The following is an 18,540-nucleotide window of genomic DNA, read 5'->3' as shown; positions in this document are numbered from 1 at the left end:
ATAATAGCCATGATCTTTATAACCTTTTAAGAGGAAAAATCATTTTTAATTTAAAGAAATTTAGGAAAAATTATACACATATAATCCATGAATAAGTATTATGAGTCATGGAAGTTTTAGGTAGAAACAATATTAAAGCAATTGCCAATTTCAAGTCAATTATCTTGGTATTTAAAATTGTTCAGATAGTAAATTCCTACAGTCTTCTACATGCTATTCAATTTGTTCTCACAAAAAAAAGATTTAGCAATGAATTCAATGAACTGCAACTGCATTTCCTAAAGGCAATGTAAGTTATTAAAGAAAAAAAATCCACACTATATAAAAATGTATACACTCCATTCTTAAAATTAAAAATTAGAAGAAACTAAATTCATGTCATGTTAAACAAGACAACGGCATGGTATCCAGGTGCATACCAGCAGTTTTCAGTTTGGTTGACAACTCTATTTTTAATAGATGGAACTGATGCCAAAAGTTCTCCTTGAGTAAGAAATAAGGAAAATAATTCAAGAAAATTGGTAACTAACACTATGCCGTCAACTTTATTGTTTGCTTTGAGTTATTTTTGTCAGTTAATTGGTTTGTAACATGTAGACTTGGTTTCTGAATGATCTGTGATAGATGTCAATGGCATTTTAAAGAGAATCAAGTGAAATATAATTCTGCTGGGTGGGTAATAACTAGGATATGTTCTAGTTTGTCCAGAACAGTATCAGTTTAGGCTGTCGTCCTAGAATAATTATTAATAGTGTTTCTCTCTTTCACTTTGAAAATACTCCAATTTGGGCAATAAATAATCTGGCCAACCTTGTCATAACTGACATATATCATTATAGACACATTAGAAATATCTTTATGATTCACAAAATTAGAGAACTCTTATGTATGAAGCTACGTACCTGATTTTCTTACCTAAGTTCTTTGACAGCACAAACACACTTTTTTTGTGTATATTTTAGTTGCTTATCATGCCTGGCTCAGAGCTTTGCCTGAAAAAGGCCCTTGATAAATGGTGGAGGAATGAATAAATGCATTATTTTAAAAACTGGTTTCCATAAGTCCAGTATTGTACCAAGGCAATGATTATTTTAGGGAGATTTTAGTAGATGATGAGATTGATTTGACAGCTAACAAAAATGCTGCATGATTTGGTTAGTTAGTCAACTCAGTGGCAAACATCAACCTAGTTATTCCCCACAGTTGTCTATGGCTTAACAAACCAACCAATTTAGTTGGTTGCACCTATAATCCGGGAGCTCCACTCTGTATGTTGCCTGTTTCCATTCTATTCAGAACACATGAAAAAATGTGTTCTGATGGGAAAAGCCTATGTTGCATGATTTCCATGAAGCCTGCAGCAATGACCTCACATTAAGAAATGAAGAACATTAATTATACTTAGTGAAGCAGAAATCTTAATAATGTGTGAAAAGATAAAAGGAAAACAGATCAGTGAACTAAATTAGACCTAATTTTGGTACTTGATAATGCATCGAAATAACATGTATAAACAATTTCTTATTTTATTTATTTATTTTTCCTCCATTTGAAATATTTTAAAGTCTCTCTTAAGTAACTTTTTAAAAAAATTATGGTAAGATCATTTTACATGAGATCATACTAAGAAAATTTCAAGTGCACAGTATAGTATTATTAGCTGTAGGCACAAGTGTTGTACAGCCATTCTCTAAAACTTATTCATCTAGTATAATTAAAATTTTATACCTCGCTGGGTACAGTGGCTCATGCCTGCAATCCCAGCACTTTGGGAGGCCAGGGCAGGAGGATTGCTTGAGCCCAGGAGTTTGAGACCAGCCTCGGCAACATAGTGAGACCTCATCTTTACAAATAATAATAATAAGAAGAAGAAGAAAATTAGCCAGGTGTGGTGGCACATGGCTGTAGTCCCAGCTATTCAGGAAGCTGAGGAAGGAGGATTGCCTGAACCTAGAAGTTTGAGGCTGCAGTGAGCTGTGATCACACCACTGGACTCTAGCCTGGGCAACAGAGCAAGACCTTGTCTCTCTCTCTCTCTCTCTCTATTTATATATATATATGTGTGTGTGTGTGTGTGTGTGTGCGTGCACATATATATACACACACTTATTTAATGTATATATTTATATACTAATATGTTTATAATTAGTATACTAATATAATTATCATACTAATATACTTATAAGTATACTAAATTAGTATATAAGTGTGCATACTTATATATATACACTTAGTATATAAGTGTACATACTTATATACTAATTTAATTACATATACTTATTTAATATATACATATACGTATATATACACACACACACACACACATACTTATTTAATGACATGTCCCCATTTCCACTTCCCCCTAGCTCCTAGTAACCATAATTCTACCCTCTGCTCCTAGGAGTTTGACTCTTCTAGATACCTCATATAAGTGAACTCATAAAATACTTGCCCTTCCATGATTGGGTAATTTCATGTAGCATAATATACTTCTGGCTCATTCCTATTGTAGCGTGTCTCAGAATTTTGTTCTTTTAAGACTGAATAACATTCCATTTTGTTTTCTTTATTCATTTATCCTTCACTGAACATGTAGCCTGTTTCCATCTATTGGCTATTGTGAATAACGCTGAAATGAATGTGGGAGGACAGATACGTCTTTAAAATCCTGATTTCAATTATTTTGTATATATACTCAGAATCATGAATCATATGATAGTTAAATTATATGATAGTTCTATTTTAATTTTTGAGGAAACTTCATACAGGTTCTTATAGTGGCTGAACCATTTCTACGTATGCGTAACTTATTTAGGAAACAACTTACAGGGTTTGTTACTAAAGATAGTGCTGCATCCTAGGAAGACCTGTGGCTTGGAATTAAGCACTCCTGGATTCTAAACCTGCTCTGATCCCTATTTGTTGTGTGGCCTTGGGGCAGGTAACTAGCCCTTCTAAATCTCATTTTCCCCATCTATAAGATGGGCATTATAATATTTATCTCATAAGGTTTCAGTGAATATTTATTACTAAAATTGATATGTAAGGTCCCTTCATCTCATACATCCTATCATTTTTCCATCACGAAATCAAGCCAGACTCAGCCTTGTCTCCTACATCCTCTAAGATCTTAGGCCTATATAATGACCATTTATATTTGTCATCATGTTTATTTAAAGTACTTTTAATATCGTTAGGCTAAGACTACATTTTGATGAATGCAGTGCCAATGTTGATTGGGTTTTATAAAGTTGGAGCTTTAAAATAGGTCACATTTGCAGGCACTCTGCAGTAGCCTAGAGCACTCTGAGACTCTCATTCACACTCTCTCTGGCAAATGGGATAGGGAGTTTCCTGCGTCGTCTTAGAACAGCAGGAAGAATATTGAACTGTGGGTTGAGAGACCGGGATGCCTGAGGAGCCTAAGTAAAGCACTCTCTCTCTGAGCTTTAGATTCTTCATCTCATACATAAAGAAGTTAGATTAGATGATTCCTGAAATCCTTTTTAACTCTTTAATTCTCTCTTCTGCATTAACAACCCAAACTTTAAGAAGCATCCTGGCAAATACCAGGCGTATGGAGTCAGTTGAACCGTATTAAATTGTCATTTTTATCAGTCAAAATGTCAAGTATATGCAAGTTCATATGATTCAATCTAATGTTTCAGTGGCATATATTTCAGTGTAGTGGTCGAAAGAGCATTCACTTAATCTTCCTATAAGGGACGTCCTACAATTTGTAATGGAATGTTTTTCTAATGTCAGTATTTTACCATACAATTTTAAGAAGAAAAGCACAATTTAAACAAACTTTCCCAATTGCTCTCTTGCCATTGTCTGGCTATATGCCGCGATTTTGTTGCAGATCTTGTTTGGAAATGATTAAGGATGAAGCAATGCAGACCTCGAAGTTTGCTCAGAAAATCCTGTAACTGCATATGAAGCACATGGCAAACATGGCAAACATCCCAGCCCATCCTCACTCTGAATGGGGCAGAATCGATAGTGTTAGGTTTTCAGTTTCAGAGAAAGCAGCATAATAAATCAGTGCATTTAAAAATATCACATTCCTTGTAGTCCCAGCTACTCAGGAGGCTGAGGCAGGAGAATGGCGTGAACCCAGGAGGCGGAGGTTGCAGTGAGCCGAGATTGTGCGCCACTGCACTCCAACCTGGGTGAAAGAGCGAGACTCCGTTTCCAAAAAAAAAAAAAAAAAAAAAAAAAATATATATATATATATATATATATATATGTGTGTGTGTGTGTGTGTGTGTGTGTCACATTCTTAGGGAAATGTCTCATTCTCAAATATTTCTTTACTATAACATGGTCCAACGTGACCTGAAAAATCTTGATGAATCATTCCCAATCCTTCCTTTCTCCAAAGTATCAGGTGATCTTGGCCAATTATTTAGCCCTCTCTACTACACTTTCCTCAACTAAAATTTACAAATGTCATCTTTCCACCTAGCCCATAATTTTGTTATCATGAGTAATCTATGTCATAATTTTGAGAAATTTTATACATAGAAAATGCATGAGTTGTGCTAATCAGCTAATCACAGATGCTTAAGAAATGTCAGGTCCATGCTTCTCTTTCAATCAGTGCATAAGTATTCTCTACACTATTTCTGAAATATGGCCATTCAGATTCTATTGGAATGCTTCCAGGGATGGGAGTTCTGTTTAGTGCAAATCAATGCATTACATTATTGAGTATTTCTAATGTTAACTTGCTTCCTCTTATGCTGACTTGAAATCTTCTTTCAAGAAATTATATCCCTTTGTCTTATTTATGCTTTCTGTATTAATATGGAACAAATCTATTTTTCCATTCTCATGATAACGTTTCAAATATGTGAAGGCAGTTTCGTGCTTTCCTTAAGTCTTCTCTTTCTAGACAAAATATCGCTTTATCCTTATACTGTTTACAAAAAGAAACTAACTGTTGGGTACTATGCTCACGACCTGGGTGACAGGATCATTCATATGACAAACTTCAGCATCACACAATATACCCATGTAACAAACCTGCTAAAATAAACTAAAATGCCCTTTTCTAGGCCCTGGCATTCATCAGTGTTTTCCCCAGAATATAGTGCCCAGAAGTAAAACCTGGGCACTTTTTTTTTTTTTTTTTTTTTGTTCTCACTCTGTCGCCCGGGCTGGAGTGCAGTGGCCGGATCTCAGCTCACTGCAAGCTCCGCCTCCCGGGTTCACGCCATTCTCCTGCCTCAGCCTCCCGAGTAGCTGAGGCGCCCGCCACCTCGCCGGGCTAGTTTTTTGTATTTTTTTTAGTAGAGACGGGGTTTCACCGTGTTAGCCAGGATGGTCTCGATCTCCTGACCTCGTGATCCGCCCGTCTCGGCCTCCCAAAGTGCTGGGATTACAGGCTTGAGAACCTGGGCACTTTTTAATTGATGCTGTCAGTGCAGAAATCAGAAGGAAAACCACGTATCTTGCTCTGGGACCAAATACCTATGCGATTACAATCTCAGATTACCTTCTTAAAATTACAATTTCCACTTCTGTGGACAAAGTAGCTTCTAGTAGACTAACTCTTTGGCATATAACAGCAATAAAATCCAGATGGAATAGCAAAAACAACAATCTGAGGGCGCTCAGATAATAATCAAAAGTATGCATTGACCTGTATGAGAATTTGAACTAAGAAGAGCAGAGGGCACTATGTGATTTTTATTTTTCTGGAGTGCAGTCTCTGCTCAACACCATGCCAGTTAACTAAAACTAGGAGAGACGTTTGCAATCTTACAGGCTTGAAGAACCAGAGAAAAGAGTTAGGGTTTACCATAGTAGCTGGAAACTGAAGGAAAAATTCTAGAAAGGAGAGAGCTACAGGGGTGGAGCCTCAACTTCTGAAAATGATTTCTGCTCAAATCTCTGGTTAACCCTTGTAATATGCCCATGTAGAGTACACTCCAAGTCACCCAGCTAAAGACAAAATAACTGAGCAGAGATTGCAGCTGTGACACACTACGAAGGGCACTGCTACAGGGCTAGAAGTTTGATTCAGCTAAGTGACTGCCTGCCAAAATAAAATAATATTTTTTCTGAAGAATAAAAGAATTCATAGTCTCTGCATTGTATAAGCTACAATGACCAGGATGCATTCCAAAATTACTAGATAAACAGAAAAATGAAACCCACATACAAGAGGAAATTTAATAAATGGAGACCAATCACAAGATGACCTAGGTGTTGTTATTAACAGAAAAGGATTTTAAAGGAGCTGTCATAACTATGATGTTACAACAAAGGGAAAATAAAAATGCACACTGACATAGGTGCTATTCTTTTGACATTGTTGTAAATACCACTACGAATAAACACTTATTTGTATTCTTAAATATCCTGCATTTTCTCACTTAGCTGTAAGTATATCATGATAAATTTTATTCTAGGTACACTACGCATTTATCCTCATTAAAATAAAAATATTCAAATAAGGAAGCAATATAATTTCTTCTCAAGATCCCCATGTTACTGTAAAGTGATCATTCTTTTACAGACATTTGTAGAGCTGAGTTAGATATGTTAGATGGCCTCTGGCCTTGAGCAGTTTATTATTTGATGTTGTTTTTGTGTGTACATGCATAGATGATTACCAAATAATAAGCACTAAAAAAAGAAGTACAAAATAACAAGAAAGTGCAGGAATAAAATAGTAAGCTTTTCCTAGGGCAATCAGGGAAAGGATCCTAGAAGTGTCTATACAAGATCGGAGATTTCTGGAAGGACAAAAGCATGTGAGGCAGAGAAGAAGGGAATGACAGGTTAGGTGGGAGGAACAGTATGAAAGGGAAGAGCTGTGGCAGCTGTGAAAAGTTCAAAGGGAGGTGCAAAGTTCCATGTGGCTGGAGAGTGGAATTTGTGAGAGCACAGGTAAGAAATGAGGTTGGAGAGAGTTTGTGTCACATTTATAAAGGGCTTGAACCTAAATTGTATATGGAGACCAAATTTACACTATCCAGATGTTGTGGGAATCCCCAAACTGAGAACACAAAAACAGGCACTAGACCAATGGAACTCCTGGCTTCCTAGCAAAAATCTAAAACTAAGACTGTAGTCAAGGGCATTTATGCAACTCAGCCACAAAGATCCCACAGGAAAAAGAAACATCCTCTTAAAGTTGTTTTTGCTCATAAAAAAAATTACAAACCACAAGAAGAAAAACTCTGTTGTGAGTAAAATTCAGCAGAAACAAAAATAGGAAGGTGAGCACTCCAAGACCTTGAAATAACACAACAGTCTGAAAGACACTATTAAATAGGTTCCTAATTATGTGAAAGAAAATTGAAGGTAGCAATTATAGAAAAAAAAAAAAAAACAGGACACAAACAAGAGAAAAGATTGATTTGTAACATAAAAAAAGTCAGAATTTTTAAAAGTAATTTAAAATTTAAAATCTATTAGTGGATTATATGTGGACTACCAGTGCTTGGAAGATAGCTATAGGGAATATATGCAGAATGCAGCACATAGAGTAAAAAGATACTATGAGAGAAGGTGTGGCAGACAGACTTTTTTTCCCCGAGACAGGACCTTGCTCTGTTGCCCAGGCTGGAGTGCAGTGGTGCCATCATGGCTCATGGCAGCCTCAACTTCCCAGGTTCAGGTGATCCTCCCACCTGGCCTCAGCCTCCTTAGTAGCTGGGACTACAGGCACGTGCCAAGCTAATTTTTGTATTTTTTCTTTTTCTTTTTTTTTTTTTTTTGCAGAAAGGGGATTTTACCATGTTGCCCAGTTGGCTTGGAAATCCTAGACTCAAGTGATCTTACTGCATAGGCCTCCCAAAATGTTGGGATCACAGATGAGAGCCACTGCAACCAGCTGGCAGACACCCTTTTAAGTGAACCCCCCATGGTTGGTCCCCACCTCCTGGTGTTTACACCTTGTGTGCCCCTCTCCCTTTGAGTGTAGATAGAACCTGTGACTTGCTTTTGACCAACAAACTATGATAACGATGAGGAGAAATATGTGATTATATGTACACAATTACATAATTATGTTATATAAAATGGTAACACCCATCTTGCTGGAATCTCTCCCTCCTTTTTTGGCTTTGAGGAAGTAAGCACCCATGTTGGGGAGCCCCAAGTGGCAAAGAGCTGAGGGCTGTTTTCAGGAATCGAGGGCTACTTCTGCCATCAGCCTCAGTGAACTTGATCCCTGAGTTCACTCCAGAAGTGGATCCCCCCTTGGTTCAGCTCAGATGAGACCACCCCTCTGGTTCACACCTTGGATGAATGCTGTCTTGTGAGACCCTGAGCAGAGGACCTAGTTAAGTCGTGCCTGGGCTCCTGAACACAGAAACTGTGAGATAATGAATGTTTGTTGTTTTAAGTTGCCAAGTTTGAAGTAATATTGTTGCAGAGCAGTAAATAAATAATACAAATGGATTACATACACAAAGAATATAAAACTCAATAGATCTATAATATATATTCCAAATATATACATTCGGATATGCCTCTTGAACTCCAGAATGGAATATGCACTCTGATTAATAACTGTATTTAGATATCCAACAGATCTTAAATTCATTCATTTATTCAATCAACGAAGGTATTAAAAATATTATCCACCAAATTTAAGTTATCACCCCCTTAGACCCACAGCTTCTCCCAAACAATCATGCTTCAAACTTCTAAAATCTATCTTCTCTACAACTATCTGTGGTAGTGCAACATCTTGTTTTTTCTTTATCACTGCAGCAGCCTCCTAGCTGTTTCTTTCTGGGTCCAGTCGTGCCTTTCTTTAAAGCCATTCTCTATGTAGAAGCCCAAGTGATCTTTCTAAAGTGCAAGTATAATCACGACGTTTTTCTTATTAGAAACCCTTCAAGGATTCTCCATTTCTCTTATGGAAAATATCAAGGTCTCTGCCAAAGTGTATAAGGCCTTACTCCTGCTTCCTTCTACAGCCCAATCTTTCAGCGCTGCCACCCTGTGATACCCCTGCCACAGCGCACAACCTCTCCAGCCCCTTCTGCCTGAAACACAAGTACTGTGCCGTTGCTTCTTCCACAGTCTAACTCCCTCAAATCTTAGCTTAGGCTTCAGGAAACTTTCCTTAACTTTCTATATCCACCTATAAGACCGGACAACACGCCCCTCCCACATGCTGCCTTACAGCTGGTACTCAGTTACATCCTAAGGCTATTCGTTTAGCCATATTTTCTTTTTTTTTTTTTGAGACAAAGCCTCACTCTGTCGCCCAGGCTGGAGTATAATGGTGTGATCTCGGCTCACTGCAACCTCCACCTCCTGGGTTAAAGTGATTCTCCTTCCTCAGCCTCCTGAGTGGCTGGGATTACAGGTGCCCACCACCATGCCCAGCTAATTTTTGTATTTTAGTATAGACAAGGTTTCACCATGTTGGTCAGGCTGGTTTCGAACTCCTGACTTCAGGTGATCCGCCCGCCTCAGCCTCCCAAAGTGCAGGGATTACAGGCGTGAGCCACCACCCGCAGCCTAACCCACATTCTTTACCATAAATTCAGCTTATTTTGAGCAAGCATTGTGTCTAAATCATAGTTCTACTCCCAGGACCTAGTATACAGTATGGCAAATAGTAGATATACATTAAACATTTGTTGAATAAGTAAAAAAGCAGAGAAGTAAGCTAGTTTATATTAGTAGTAATATTGGCAGTTGAGAAACAGATTTCTTCACTGATTTCCTACCTAACTCACTAAACTCAAATTTTATGCAGCACCATTTGCAGAAAAGGTTTCATTTTAATATTGCAAAATTAAAGCATAACAGTTTCTATTTTAAAACCTAGAAATAGCCAAAAGATCTTTTAAGAAAATTTACTGAAGAATTTGGAAGATAAAAGATTTTGGTTGACCTTGTATTGAAAAAAGATAATTGAAAAGATAATGTATTTAAAATGGCTTATCACGGTTCCTGGCACAGAGTAAGTCCTCAATGGTGTTAATCAAACTTAATTGTCTCTCCATGCTCCTCAAACACCGATTTTTCCAAATTTGTCTATTCTCTCTACTTCCCTATTTTGCAAAAGGGAGGGTAATAAAATCCACTTGCCATGTACGCACACAAAGAAGAAGGCATGGCCAAACATAGAGACATAGCCCTGTTTAGTTTAATGTTAAATCTGAAAAATGGAGCAAAATGGAATTAGTTTTTATTCAAGTAAATATAGGCTATGTTTTAGAAGCTTGGTCCAGAGGAGTTAGTGTAAAGTTCTGTCATTTGGGTAAAACAGCCCTTCCTTTGAACCAGGTTGAACAATGGCTAGCTTTGGCAGGGACAAGGTAAACCAATAATAAGAACAATTAAGGTTGTAATCAACTTTAGAAGGCCAACTAGAGGATTACTTGCCAGAGAGGAAACATACATGCGACTTTACTTGGATGCCACAGTGTTTACATGCAGTGACACTTTCGCAGAAAGAGGTCGCGATTCAGGAAGATCAGCACTAGTACTTCTGTTGTGTGTGTGTGTGTGTGTGTGTATGCATGACTGGCGGACATTTTATCATACAAGACATAGTCAGGGCAAACAAATACAAATACCATTAGAAGATGAGAAGGAGAAGATACAGAAACAAAGGTTTTATTTTTCTGTGCAAATATGTAAAAGCCTTAGTCACACATATGCAGTTGAAAATACAGAAGAACAAAAAGAAAAGGGAAAACATTTTTTAAAGTCAGATACCTCACAAGAAGAAGACATTTGGAAAACAGAAAAGCAACTGACAATTACAGTGACACCAGAGGCCTCAGAATTGTGCAGAGGAAGAAATTGTGAGTTCATATTTCTTAACCATATTTGGTAGAGAACATATTACATTTGGAACAGCCTGTAAGTGCGTAAGTACAGATATGTCTAGAAGGGAGTAAATGTGAAAACTATACATAGGGTCTTTGACTATAATCTATTTTATGCTTATTGCAAATACTTGCGAATGCAAATATTGATGGGAAGGTTTTTCTCATGTCTTTTGCACAAAATTTAACTTTGGAACAAATCATCTGAAGCCGCAGCATCCCACATGCAGTCTTGGATGTGAAGAAAATGGATGAGTAAAAAGGAAAATCTTCACAATTAGTTGCTCCCAGTTTGAAATGATTGCCACTACTCCAAAAGATATGAATTTGCGATATGAAAATTATCTGTTACTGTCACAAGATAGAATACATTTTCTTTGCTTTTGTAGTATATTACTTCATACTATATGCTACATGTACTCTATAACAAGGATATTATTTTGTTCTTTTTTTTTTTTTTTTTTTTACGGAGTCTTGCTCTGTCACCCAGGCTGGAGTGCGGTGGCCCGATCTCAGCTCACTGCAAGCTCCGCCTCCCGGGTTCACGCCATTCTCCTGCCTCAGCCTCCCGAGTAGCTGGGACTACAGGCGCCCGCCACCTCGCCCGGCTAGTTTTTTGTATTTTTAGTAGAGACGGGGTTTCACCGTGTTAGCCAGGATGGTCTTGATCTCCTGACCTCGTGATCCGCCCGTCTCGGCCTCCCAAAGTGCTGGGATTACAGGCTTGAGCCACCGCGCCCGGCCTTATTTTGTTCTTGTTTGTTTGAATGGTATATTTAAATTTACCTCGGTTATTCCCACAGAAAAACAACTTTCTTAACTGGGACTAAATAGATGTCATCCAAAGGATAAATTGTCCTCACGTTTTCAAACCAGGACAGCTCCTAAAGTCATAAGACATATTTACAAACTGACATTTGGCAGGCCATTGTTATTTTAGTTGCTTTCTGAATTAATTCATAGGATCAAACTATTTTTCCTTTAAATGAACACAAATAACGTCTTCTTTGGAAAGGTGTATCTACACAAAGATATTCAGCATAAATGATAACATACTGGTGGAAACAATAAAAACATTAACAAAGTTTTAAAAAATTATTGTTTTATAATCTCTGAAATCTTTATAATAAAGAATATATTAATTTTTGCATATCTTATTTACTTTATAGATCCGTCATTTCAGGTATACATTTATTTTTAAAAATCATAATGTCAAATATATTTTGGTTATGATGTATACTATGCTTTCATATTTTTTTCAGAAAGATACTTAAGAAAATAAATTTACTTGCAAATCTTAGAAAACCATGCCTCTAAGAAAATTCAAGTTTTACAATATATACTTTTAAATTTATGTATAAACTACAGTTCTTATTTTTATTAAATATTCATTGAAAAGCAACTGAAATTAGTCCATGTGATAGAAAAGTCAAGGAGCTCATAAATTTAGAAACAATTAACAAAAAAGTTTTTCTATTTGTTAGGAAAAGGGAAAGTATTGCAGGAAAAGAAATAGAGAAAGGATTATTTGTAACTTTGTTAGAGGGACAGTTTTATGGAATCCAAAATTATACCAGTGAGGTATAATTTGAGTACTGATACTAGATAATTGTTTTTCTACAATTTTAGGGACTCGATGTAAATTCCTGAGTTCTCTCTCTCTATATTAGAGAACTGGTAACAATTCACTTGAATAACTTCATGTAAAAACATAGATGGATATAATCAGTAATAATCAGTAATTCTCTTTTTTTTTTTTTTTTTTTTCCTAGACGGAATCTCACTCTGTTGCCCAGGCTAGAGTGCAGGGGTGCAATCTTGACTCATTGCAACATCTGCCTCCCAGGTTCAAGCAATTCTCCTGCTTCACCTTCCTGACTAGCTGGGATTACAGGCATGTGCCACCACTCCCAGTTAATTTTTGTATTTTTAGTAGAGATGGGGTTTCGCCATGTTGGCCGGGCTGGTCTCACACTCATGGCCTCAGGTGTTCCGCCCACCTTAGCTTCCCATAGTGCTGGGATTATAGGAGTGAGCCACCACACCTGGCCTGTAATTCTCAATTTTTGTGTCATAAATAATAGATAAGACTGAAAGAACAGAAATGAAAATAGAATCATAGTGATTGAGGGCAACTTACAATGTGAAAATACATGTACCCAGAAATGGAGTGGGAAGAAATTGCAGTGGTCATTCATGTATAGAAGTGTTAAGAATGATAATATATCTGTACTAAATACAAACAATAAGGAGATATTTCTAGTTATATTAAGAACACTGTTTTCATATTTAAAGCTAGAATAGGAAAATACTTTTTTATTATACTTTAAGTTCTAGGGTACATGTGCACAACGTGCAGGTTTGTTACAGATGTATACATGTGCCATGTTTGTGGGCTGCACCCATTAACTCATCATTTACATTAGGTATATCTCCTAATGCTATCCCTTCCCCCCTCTCTCCACCCCACGACAGGCCCCGGTGTGTGATGTTCCCCACCCTGTGTCCAAGTGTTCTCATACAGACAAAGTACTTCCGATATGTTTAAAATAAGCCTTGAATTTACTTTAATTATTGAGATAGTTTTTATTTCCATGTTTTCCCCCAGAGATCTAAAACTAATCAAGGCATTTTTTTGAAATTCAATGGCTTTTTTTTCATTTGGGAATGTTCAAATATATGTTAATAATCTTCCTGTTCACCCCACTCAACAACTGGCTCGTCATTCATTCGCAAAATGAGGTAAGAAAGAAGCTGAAAAAGATTCTGCCAGAATAAGAGAGAGACATAAAAGGAGAGGTCTCTTACGTCCACCTCGCAGCGCTCGCCAGCAAAGGCAACATCACAGAGGCACTGGAATTTGTTGAGTAAGTCCTGGCACAGTCCTCCATTGACACACGGATCAGAGGCACACTCATCAATGTCCTTTTCACACCTTCAAAATAAACAGAACAACAGAAACCCAGGTCCCTGTTGAATACATTGGTTGTGAAATGGGAAGAAAAGTTTGCCTTATCTATCTGGAACAGCATAGTCTTATCTACCCATCCACTTATTCTTTATATATACTTGATAATGTCGGAGATGTTTCTTAAAATTTCTTTAACACATTTGGGGTTTAATGGAAATAATTTGTACACATATGTATACATATACACACGGAATTAATTAGAATGAGAAAATAGATGCAAATAAATATTTAGAAACCAAGAGAAAAGTGGGCCATGCATACACCAGTGTCACGCTCAAGAGCATTAGTGGGGTTGCCACCTTATATAAATGTTCACTTTATTAGGGGCACAAGGAGAGAGGCTGTATTTTGCCATCTGGAGTCTGCAGGGCAAGCCTACATTCAGGCTATCAGGATCCTCAAGCATCAGAGCTCTCAGGCTAAGAGAAAAGCCCACCAAAGAGAAACGAAACAACAACAACAACAACAACAGAAGAAGAAAATGAAGGAGGAGGAAGAGGAGGAGGAGGGGGGGGTTATTCTGAGAGATTTTGAACTATTTTCCGTGGAAATCCTTTTTTTTTCTAACAAAAGCAAAAATTGATAATTAGAAGATTGTACTTGCTAATAAATCTGTGTTCCAACAGCCAAGCATAATTTCTGAAATGTTGAGGTAGAATGACTTTCAAAAGCCAAATTTTCCAAGACAAGTGACATCAATTCTCAGGTAAATTGAAGTTTTCTTCTTCCTGGGACGTTGTCATTTTTTAACCTAATTTTCCACCAAGAATTTGTTTTTCAGTATATTCATGGATTAAGCCACCAATCATGTATTCAGTCACTCAGTGGATATTTATTTAACACATACTATGTGACAAACACTCTACTAAGACCTTGGGACAGAACAGTAACTAAAGTGGCTATTTTACTTTTGAAAATTTGTATAAAATCTTAGCTCCAAGATCTCTACAGTGCAGCTTATAATGTTGAAATTTGATGTAAACAATTTTTAATTTCCCTTATTCTTTCCTTCACCTTCCAAAATGTAAAACTTGCACGTATGGGCCAGAGACTAATCACTAGGCTCAAAATGAAAGGGGATGAGGTAGTGGGGCAAGGCCAGCCCAAGGTATAAAGGAAAACAAAGATTTCTTCCAAGAAAAACACCTCCTTATCCCGTTGGATACCAAGCATAGCTGAGACATTTTGTTTTCCTTTTTTGGCTTATGCTTTTGGAATGGAGGGAAACTTCTCTGATTAGATCTGAGCAAAACTTGACAACTCTCAGAAGCCTGCCAAGCATTCTCGGTCTTGGGTGGGCCAGAGTGTTCACATCATCCATCATTCAAAACCTGTCAGGATGACACTAATTTGGAGGTTTAATCAAGGCAGGAGAGAAGCCAATTTATTTGAGGATAGCTTTTCAATATCCTTGGACGCAATAGAAGTCACATTTCCCTAGGCCATGGGAGATAGCCCACAATTTTCTATTTTCCTCTAACTACTCCATCACTTTCTCACCTATTTTTCTGTTGATCTAAACAGTCAACAATAGATACACATGTATTATCAGCATCATTGTTGTTTTTATTAGAGGTTAATTAATGCATGGAAAGTAAAAATAAATCTATTAACATCCAGTCAATTAAGTAATGATGGTGAAGGACTTTGAAAGCATAGAATCTACTGAACACGGGTTCAATGTTTTAGAAATATCTAGCATCACGTAAGTTTTTCCAGAGAAAAGTCTCCTGGGAAAATAAGGAAAACTCTAAGCTTTCTTTTCTTTCTATGTTTCAAATATATTTGAATTTAAATGCCAAATATAAATTTTGTAAACTAATAAATATCAGAAGACACTGAAATGTTTGTTGTAAATGGAAACAATGCCTGAGTGGCAGAGAAAAATAATCCAAGGTTTTGGATGAGTTCTACGCATTGTGCCATTAGGCAGAAACTGTGATGTCCAACCAGGAAGCAACCCGCACTTGACAATAGTTGAATTACTCAGAATTAATGACAAGAAAATATTTGTAATATTTTGAAAGATACATGGAATTGGAATACAACTGAATGGTCTCAGTTAATAAGTTGCAGAACCAAAATTGGTGCAACAGAAAGCAGAATGTGATTCAAGGCTATCTCCTTCCATGCACATATAGACTTGGAATGTCTGTACCACACAGAACCAAACACAGAAGGCAGGCTGCAAATAAAAGAGAACGTTGGAAGGGTAAAATTCAGGTGTACCCTAGACTCCCCGCTGTTTTGTAAAAGTGGCAAAAGATCTGTATCTTTGTGATGCAAAAGAGGCCAGCTAAAAAACAGAAAATTCAAGTGAATCCAAAGGGCACTTGCCAGAGAGCACTCACGTATCCATTATTTTATTAACTATGCTTATGGGATATATTGATTCAGTCAAAATATCTTTGTCAAATATGTCTGAGCTTAGTTTATTTGATTTTTTTAAATGTAGGAAGTTTGATCAGAGACCACTGTGTCTTACCCTGGGTGACACATGAGATGGAAGAACATCTTTCTCATTAAAAAAAAAAATGTGGTGAGCAAAGATTTATTCGCACAGTTATGCTGGCACATCAAATAGAAGAGCAGAGGCTTTGAAGGCAGCTCAACCTTACTGCAGCTTACATGTGGATAGGTCCTTCATACATCACTTAACCTCTCAGCTTCAGTTTACACATATGCAAAATAAAAATTATAAAACCTTCCTTACAGAGCTAGAAGAATTAGAGATGGTATTTGTAAGGTGCGTGACACAGGTTGACTACTTATTATCTGCTTATATAGTATCTGTATTTTATAAAGCCCTGGTTCATAACTGTTTTGGGGACATAAATCCCTTTGAGCAGCTGATAAAAGCTATTCAGTATGCATTCTTTCTACCCCTGAACTTACTCCTAGCCACTCAAATACATATTCTAATTTCCCTGTATTTTCAGCAGGTCACAGATTGCCTGAAGCCATTGACCAACTCCATTTTAAGAATTCCTGTATGAGGTGAAGCGTTGAAGAATTTCTTTGGGAAAAGTAGAATCATGGATAAGGTATATATACTTTTGGGTTGTAGGCAATTCTATGAGGCAATCTTTTAGTTGTAATTTATTTTACTTCTACAGCAACCATATTTGCATCATGTATTAGAGTTAGTAACAAAAAAAGAGACATGAATTCAGAAGTACTTATAAGAAAGAAAAATAGCACATTATACATTTTTTAAAAAACATTTTCCCTATTTGAAGTTTTGTCTAATAAAATGTTCTCTCCTTTGACCTAAATTGTAGTTTTTCTTCTTTTTTATTGTTTCACTCTGTGTGAACTTCTATTTCAGCATAGATTTTCCTATGGGAACTGAGACAAAAAATTAGAGGAGAAAATGAACTTTGAGTAATCCCATCATTCTTCTCCCAGAGTTCTCTTCCAGAAAGCTCTAATGTGACTCACCGTTCTCCAGTAAAACCTGGCCGGCACATACATTTTAATTCAGCCTGGAACTCTGCGCAGTTGCCTCCATTGTAGCAAGTGAGATTTGTCTCCTCATTCCCACAGACTGTTGAGGGTAATCTGCTCTGTCTAGAGAGATAAAAGCAACAGCCACAGCTGTTCATCTTGTTCATCTCATTCAAGAAAACTTTTTTGATAAATTCATGTATGTAGTCAGTGCCAAGCTAATTAAGTACTCAGGCTGGAGGAGCTACAAATGCTTAATTGTGCTGCATTATACAAGAATTGCTTTCTCCAGTAAAAAGCTCCTGCTGGAGGGTACTATGACAAGCATGGCTATACATCTTCCATTTCTACATAGTTTTCATTTGTGAGATAAGATCTATGCCATGGGGTGGCAATAAATTTTGGGTTGGAAAAGAACTTGCTATAACTAGATTTGCTGCTGCTTTGCTAATAAATCAGTAAAGGCCGTAAGAAAATTGCATCTCTACAAAGGCCAGGAAAGCAAGGACAGCACTCTAGTACCCAAGCACTCATGTGATTTCTCTATTGGCTTTCAGAGCTGAACTCCAGTTGCCCTGCCAAGACTTGCTGCTCCCTATGTAATAATTCATAGCTTCGAAGAATGCAAGCCAAATGCTGTCCAGGAGCTTTGTATATAGCACACGATGGTAACTGCATGTGAATTCAGAGTGTGGCTCTCTGGTATGGCAACCAAGCTTTACGTTAAAGAATCCTTATAAAAGGCAGAACAAGTGTTAGAAGTTAAGCAGAACTTCACTGTAAGACAAAATCTAGTAGTGTGAAGGGACTGATGTTTAAAAAGAATTTAATAGTGTTGCTTAGGCCCTTTGACCCACTGTGTATGTGCATGGCATCAGATAACTAATAAATATTCAGGAAGTGTAAAATGAATTGAATTTTGCTCCTATTGTGTGTGCTGCAGCTAATGTGGATAGACTAGCTTATATGATGCTAAGTGTGTCTCTTCCCACAAGAGCTAATCAATTCTACTTTAAAAAGAAGATATCATAAAGACTTTTCAAACGAGTAAAAAATGTCAACCAGCTTTGAAAGAGGTCAATTAGCAATGCAAATATGAAGCTTTGTATACATCTTGGTTTTAATAAACAATTCCTGAATCTCATTAGAAGGTACTTTTGAGGGCTTTCGTCTTTCAGAACTTGACTTTGATGAATTAGGCAGAAAGAATTTTAGAGAACTACTTACTAGGGTCTATGTGTTTATTTTACTCATCAAAATTCACAGTGAAATGTACTGAATTTGATCCTGAATTCTTGTTGCTTT

The 18,540-nt window shown here is 37.0% G+C and overlaps 1 protein-coding gene across 5 annotated transcripts in view; it reads right to left on the bottom strand.

The window, feature by feature from the left end:
* Window positions 1-13,392: 13,392 nt before the first annotated feature.
* Window positions 13,393-18,540, bottom strand: part of CRB1 (crumbs family member 1, photoreceptor morphogenesis associated) — a 243,070-nt gene continuing 237,922 nt past the window's right edge. For 4 of the 5 annotated variants that reach the window (XM_011951615.1, XM_011951613.1, XM_011951616.1 and 1 more), the window contains 2 exons: window positions 17,230-17,358; window positions 13,393-13,752 (listed from right to left, as the gene is read on the bottom strand). In XM_011951615.1, the coding sequence (XP_011807005.1) occupies window positions 13,500-13,752; window positions 17,230-17,358 (382 nt within the window). In that variant the 3' untranslated portion in view covers window positions 13,393-13,499. The remainder of the gene's footprint in view (window positions 13,753-17,229; window positions 17,359-18,540) is intronic. The other variant, XM_011951614.1, reaches the window with a different exon arrangement.

The sequence above is a fragment of the Colobus angolensis genome, unplaced genomic scaffold (assembly GCF_000951035.1).
Source record: "Colobus angolensis palliatus isolate OR3802 unplaced genomic scaffold, Cang.pa_1.0 Scaffold320, whole genome shotgun sequence".
In the NCBI taxonomy this organism is placed as follows: Eukaryota; Metazoa; Chordata; class Mammalia; order Primates; family Cercopithecidae; genus Colobus; species Colobus angolensis.
Note: the sequence above shows the minus strand (reverse complement) of the source record. Positions and strands in the feature narration are given on the sequence as shown.